This window comes from Fragaria vesca, unplaced genomic scaffold (assembly GCF_000184155.1).
Source record: "Fragaria vesca subsp. vesca unplaced genomic scaffold, FraVesHawaii_1.0 scf0513067, whole genome shotgun sequence".
NCBI lineage: Eukaryota > Viridiplantae > Streptophyta > Magnoliopsida > Rosales > Rosaceae > Fragaria > Fragaria vesca.
Window position 1 is genome coordinate 40924 of NW_004443441.1, and position 7180 is coordinate 48103.

The 7180-nt window shown below is 36.6% G+C and overlaps 1 protein-coding gene and 1 pseudogene across 2 annotated transcripts; both read left to right on the top strand.

Annotated features, from left to right (window-relative positions):
• The first annotated feature begins 163 nt into the window (after nt 1-163).
• LOC101304445 (cytochrome P450 71A4-like) lies at nt 164-739 on the top strand. Its single transcript, XM_004309751.1, has one exon. It carries the CDS (start codon nt 164-166, stop codon nt 737-739), a length of 576 nt encoding a protein of 191 aa, XP_004309799.1.
• Nucleotides 740-1814: 1075 nt separating this feature from the next.
• On the top strand, nt 1815-5999 carry LOC101304735 (annotated as a pseudogene). The gene is made up of 4 exons (XR_185484.1): nt 1815-3032; nt 3209-3215; nt 4841-5004; nt 5082-5999. The product of XR_185484.1 is annotated as a cytochrome P450 71A2-like (transcript).
• Nucleotides 6000-7180: the final 1181 nt, after the last annotated feature.

Here is a 7180-nt window from a genome sequence, read left to right on the forward strand (position 1 = left end):
GTACGTACTTTTCGATTGTCTCTGAGAGTGTCTTCATCCGTTCCAGAAGTAATGTCACATGTATAGGAGATGTTTACATACATAACTAATTGTTGATGATGCTAACTTGTAGGATATGTTCCTTGCCGGGACTGATACCACGGCGGCGGTCCTAGAGTGGGCAATGGCTGAGATTCTAAAGCACCCGAAGGTCTTGACAAAATTTCAGAATGAAGTAAGGGGTGTGAACAAAGCTGAAGATGACATATTGACAGAGGGTGATTTGGTTGATATGCACTACTTGAAGGCGGTGATCAATGAGTCTCTTCGCTTACACCCTCCCCTTGCACTACTATTTCCTAGAATATTGATGCAAGATGTGAAAATAAATGGTTACAACATTAAAGCCAATACACAAGTCATAGTGAATGCCTGGCAGGTCGGTCGAGATCCCAAGTCCTACGATTACAAACCAGAGGATTTCGAGCCAGAAAGGTTCTTGACGGTTAATAAAGGTATAAATTACATAGGGAATGACTTCCAGTTTATTCCGTTTGGTGCCGGTCGGAGAATCTGTCCGGGAGTTCAGTTTGCGTCAGCTGTGTATGAGATTGCTCTAGCAAATTTGCTGCACAAGTTCGATTGGACATTGCCTGGTGGAGTAAGAAGCGAGGATTTGGACATGACCGAGTCAGCTGGTTTAACAATTCATCGGAAATACCCACTTAAAGCGGTTGCAATTCCATATTCATCAGATTAACTACTTCAGCTTTAAGAAGTTTGTAGACAGCAAACCCTAAAATAATCACGCTTTCTGCTTCGTTATAAACGAACAGATCGTATGCATGCGTGACTCAACTTGCTATATAGCTAATTGGTTATTGCTGTGTTTGTATCATGTGTATGTTGAGTTTAAATATTGTGGTGAGCAGCCAACATAAATCATCATCCATCCGTTAATTAGTTTTGAATAAGAGTGGTCCAATCAGGAGACTACTTGTATGAGGGGGAATGTGAAGGAATATGGCAACGTATATGTAGAAGGCTACCTTGAAAAAATACCAAGTGATACCGGCCAACAAGTAAACCAGTTCATGAACTTGGTTACTTAGTTGGAATCCAATCCCCAGTAGGTACCAAAATATTCAGGTCATGACAGAAAGAAATGCGAGTGTTTAACTAAGTCTATAATGGTAGTAAAGAAGACAGCTATAATCATTCAGTTAAATGAATGGCTAAGCCACATTTCAAGGAAACCTTCTACATATATGTTGCCATATGTATTCCTTCATTAGGGCATTTAGCCATGCATGCATCTTATTCCACATTCTCCCTTATACAAGTAGTCTTCCATCTTCCCTATTTATTTTTTTTATTTTTTTTTAAATAAACGTAGAATGACTAACTCATCATCCAACATGTGAGTGTTATATGGAGACGCGGGGAATTGAACCCCGTGCCTCTCGAATCTTCCCTCTAGGTCGACTGTGGGTTGCTATGATTGTGTTAGGAAATTAATGTCAAAGTAAATCGCCCACTAGCTACTATCGGATGCGGAACAAGTGTACAGTGTACCTTCTTCGACCGACTTTGTTGACAAGCTAAGGACAAACCCCCATACTTCTATGTGGTCGAGTTCATGTGTGGGCGTGATTAGGGGCGGAGCCAGAAATATAAGTTTAGGGGGGCCGAGATATAAAATACGAAAAAAGGTATATAAAATTTTAAATTTTTTGTTAAAATTATGTGTTAATTAAAATTGAACTTATTGTTTTTGTTGACGTATAGTTTCATTTATGTACATGTAAATGATTATATATTAAAAGTTTACATGTGTGTAAAATGATTAATTAATAACTAATCGATTATGATGATGAATATGACAAGATGCAAAGAGGAAAGAAATTATATAGTTTAAAATATCAAACTAATCATTATTACGTGACATATTATTACATGGAAAGAGGGTCAAATCATTACAATTATATATAATTGTAACCATTTAGTCTTACAATAGTGGTGGAAATTGACAATTTTCACAAGGTTTGGGGGGTGCCATGGTCTTAGTGTGGCTCCGCCAGTGGGCGTGATGCATCATTGCATCCTTCCAATTAAGTTATCGAACAGATAATTGAGATTGAGACCATATATAGTGTAGAGAAGAATCTGCAATCCTTCTCCTGATTGGACCACTCTTATTTTCACCACATATCTTATGTGAGATCAACCACATAGGCATAATCACACTTGCATGCAGAGAAGAAGATATCTAATGAATCTGCTGCTCATAATGGCGAAGCTGATCAACAATGACACCCTATCAATACTAGTTATAATTTTCTTCATTATTCTTCTATACAGATGGTTTTCCAATTCCACTTCCACCACTACAAACTCACCACCTTCTCCACCGAAACTCCCCATCATCGGAAACCTTCACCAACTAGGCTCACCACGGTCTCTGCTACATCGCTCGCTTCAAGCCTTGTCTCAAGTCCATGGCCCTCTCATGCTCCTCCACTTCGGCAGCGTCCCCGTCCTCGTCGTCTCCTCCTCCGAGGGTGCTCAGGCAATCATGAAAACACATGACCTCGCTTTCTGCAGCAGGCCCATGTCCACCGTTTTCGCAAAGCTTCTCTACGACTCAAAAGACGTGGCCATGGCGCCGTACGGTGAGTACTGGAGGCAGGTCAAGAGCATCTGCGTGTTGAATCTCTTGAGCAACAAAAGGGTTCGATCCTTCCGCGGCGTTAGGGAAGAGGAAACTAAAGCCATGATCAAGCAGATAAGGGATTGAAAAGGAGTTGTGAATTTAAGGGAGATTCTTATGACACTTACAAACGATGTGGTCTCGAGAGTGGCTCTAGGGAAGAGTTACTACAGTGATGGGGGTTTTTAAAGAGCTTTCGACGGAGCATACGGAGTTGCTTGGAAGTCTATATATTGGCGACTACATTCCATGGCTTGGTTGGTTGAGCCGTGTCACTGGTTTGGACACGAAACTAGACAGAGTGGCTAAATGGTTTGATGATTTCTTGGATGTAGTGATTCAAGCATATGGACAATGGCGGACCTAGGATTTTATGTTAGGGTGGGCTGAAATTTTTTTTTTAAATTTTTTTAATTTTTTTTCTTCTATATTTTACATATCACATTTTAGATTAAAAACATATCAAATAATCATGTAGTTAACTGATCATTAAGAAATCAATATTATATCATTTTATAGAAATTCGGTAACAAAAGTTAAAGATAAAAGAACATACATACTTAAATTGAACTCCTACGCTCTTGAATAGAAGCAAAATCTAATAACTAAACACACAATTACCGCTCTAACAATACAGTAAACTAGTGTATAATCCTTAAACCTAACTGGACGGAAAAACACAATCTAATAACTATGAATCAAACGTTGGTACTATTACAACTATATATCTATATATATACACATCATTAGCATTAGTCATCTATAATAAAGTAAGCAAGCAATTGAGATTAGAATTAGAATATCAATAGAAACACAATGCGATGGGATGATGGGATGTTGAGACTATCAAGACATTAATCAATTGAGATTTGAGATGATGAGATATTAGGACTAAATTTGATCAAGGCATTAATCAATTCAGATTTGAGAATTAGGTCATATGACACGTATACAAGACTCCAAGAGGATGACCGATATAACTAAGAATTATACCTGCAGATTAAAGAGAGAAAGTTTGACACTTGGCTTAGAATTAGTAAGCAAGCAATTGAGATTAAAATTAAAATATCAATAGAAATACAGTGCGATGGGATGATGAGATATTGAGACTATCAAGACATTAATCAATTGAGATTTGAGATGATGGGATATTGGGACTAAATTTAATCAAGGCATTAATCAATTAAGATTTGAGAACTAAGTCATATGACACATACAAGACCCTCCAAGAGGATGACCGATATAACTAAGAATCATACCTGTAGATTAAAGAGAGAAAGCTTGGCACTTGGCTTAGCTACTTCGACAGAAGAGAATGGAGACGTATACAAAGACAAAGAAAAAGAAATAAAGAGAAGAAAGTTGACCTAAAATATACTAAAGGAGCAACTGCTTTTAATAAAATAAACAATGAGTAATTTTAAATACACACCCCTAATTTCATAATACACACCCCTTACTTAATACACTACACATCTAGTTTTTCATTTCAATATTATACTAAATACACATCTCAAACTGTCTAAAATACCCTCAATATCTAAAACTAATAATAATCTGTTACTTAATATAATTATTATATATTTACTATTTCACAACTCACTTTACGTATTCTCTTTTATTTTCTGTTAGATTTTTTTTGATCGGGTTAGAAATTTTTTCTTTTTTTTTTCTTGATATTTTTCAATTTATAATCAAAAGAGTAGTATTATCTTCGAATTTCAAATCTCCAATATAACATCAATCGGCTAGAATTTAAAGAAAAAAAATATTGAATTTTAGGTGATGAATTTTGGAGAAGACGTTTTTATTAAATTTTTTTTTTTGCGTAGTAATAGTGGAGAAGACTAAGTTTTAAGGAAGAAGAAGTTTTTTTTTTTTTTTTCCTTAATAATTGATGGATATTTTTGTAATTAAACATACCTATAAAATCTGAAGTGAAATATAAAATAATAAAGGTGTGTATTAAGAGATTAGAGGTGTGTATTTAAAATTTCTCATAAACAATATATATGTAATCAGGTAAAAAAATCATATGGACTAAGTTCAATTACATAAAGAAATTTAGGGTGGTGGGCTGATTTTCATAATTTAACTTTTTTTAATTATAAATATGCAACAAAACAATGTTTTCTCAAAATCTAGGATGAGCTGTAGCCCACCGTAGCCCGTGTGTAGGTACGCCTTTGCATATGGAAAGTACCGTTATGAAGGCGGAGGACGAAAAGGATTTTGTGGACGTTTTACTTGATATTCAGCAGCAAAACTCTCTTGGTTTTCGTATGGACAAAATTTGCATGAAGGGTGTCATCTTGGTATCTCTCTTTCTCTCTGATCTCTCTCGTACATATATATGTTTACATCACTAATTGTTCATGATGCTAATTCGTAGGATATGTTTCTTGCTGGAACTGATACCATACCTACACTCGTAGAATGGACCATGGCTGAGATTATAAGGCACCCAAAGGTCATGAGAAAATTGCAGGCTGAAATTAGGGCTGTCAACAAAGGTAAAGAAGACATATTAACAGAGGATGATTTGATCGAGATGCACTACTTGAAGGCGGTGATCAAAGAGCCTCTTCGCTTGCATCCTCCACTTTCGCTATTAGTGCCTAGGATATCGACCCAAGATGTGAAACTAAATGGTTAGTTGGTTACAACATTAAAGCAAACACACAAGTCATAGTGAATGCTTGGCAAATCGGGAGAGATCCCAACTCGTACAGTTACAAACCGGAGGAGTTTGAGCCAGAAAGATTCTTGAATGCTAATAGTGGTGTAAGTTATAAAGGAAATAACTTTGAGTTGATTCCTTTCGGAGCAGGTAGGAGGATGTGTCCCGGGATTCAGTTTGCTATCGCTGTTGAGGAAATTGCTCTAGCAAATTTAGTGCACAAGTTTGATTGGACATTGCCTGCCAGTGGAGTAAGAAGCGAGGATCTAGACATGACTGAATCATCTGGTATAACAATTCATAAAAAGCACCCGCTTAAAGCCTTTGCCACACCACATTCATAAGCTTAATCACTTCAGATTCGAGTATATTGTATATTGATCAAACACATCAATGAACTGCTTTGCTTCAGTTAAAAAGTTACTGTATTCTACCACCCCTAGCCTAAATAATCATGTTTCTGCTTCGTTTATATGTTTAAGGACACCCTATGTTTAAGAACCCTAAATAGCTAGCTTGGTTAATTATTGCTCAATCTGTTTGTCATATGTTTAAGGACCCTAGTCCATGTTCAGTTATTTTGGTTTTCCCAGTCATGGCTATGAAAACAAAGGTGATGATTATGAATAACTATTGAGCAATTACCAAGCTTGTCTCTCCTAACATGTAAGAATCGATCTAACACACAGTACATTAATTGTCCCAGAGCAAACAAACGCGCGCATGCAAACACACGCAATAGTGCAATACCGATTACCGAAAGGGAAGCTAGATGTCAAGTCTGTCGGCTGCAAATGTGAACTTCAATCTCAGGAAATTGTTGAGTGCTTTGCATATACAATTATACATTACTAATGCTTATGACGGCAGCAGCAGCTCGATCAGCCATTTAGTTCTTCTGCGTCTCGTCGAAATGACTTAAGTTATATTGCAACACGCCAACATGCACTCCAAGTTAATAGTACTTGTGTTTTCAGCTCATAACTCCGACGAAAACACAGATACATCGATCTACTGAGCAAAACACTTTCACCTAAGCAGCAAAACGATGAGGTGCATTGACGGATCACGACTCACGAGTGTCCTTATGTCGATGATTATTGTTCTTCCAACATTTCAAGTCCACACAGTTATTATATATATATATATATATATATATATATATATACAGTATTTTCTCAGGTGCGGATGTCTGTATTTATTCTTACGGTGCAGATTTCCACTTTACACTCACTTTTCAATCGAATTTTTACATCTCCACCGTCTAGTATTTAGATACTAATGTATAGATCATTTCTGCAAAATTTCAGCCAATTTAGTTATCATTAAGACACTTAAACTGCGTTTTTCTGTGGATGAACATAATGATCTGTCGAACTTGAACCATTCATGTTTATAACAGAAAAACGTAGTTTTGAGTGCCTTAATGATAACCAAATTAGCTGAAATTTTGCATAGATGATCTATACATTAGTATCTAAATACTAAATTGTGGAGATGTGAAAATTCGATTGAAAAGTGAGTGTAAAGTGGAAATCCGCACCATAAGAATAAATTCAGACGTCCGCAGCTGAGAAGCGTTGTGTGTGTATATATATATAGCCTTTCTCAGGTGCGGACGTCCGTACCAAAGTTTTGGTGCGGATTTCTTATTTTTGCACCACTTCCCGATCAAATTTCCTCAAACTTCCTTCTAGACATATCTAGATCATCTTGTGTAGATCATCTCTGTAAAATTTCAGCCAATTTGGTGATCGTTAAGGCCTTCAAAATCGAAAAACAAATCTGACGGACTGAATTCTGTCCGGTTC

Bases quoted from the DNA above. Each gene is read 5' to 3' on its own strand.
- LOC101304445 (XM_004309751.1), top strand. From the start codon at position 164: ATGGCTGAGATTCTAAAGCACCCGAAGGTCTTGACAAAATTTCAGAAT.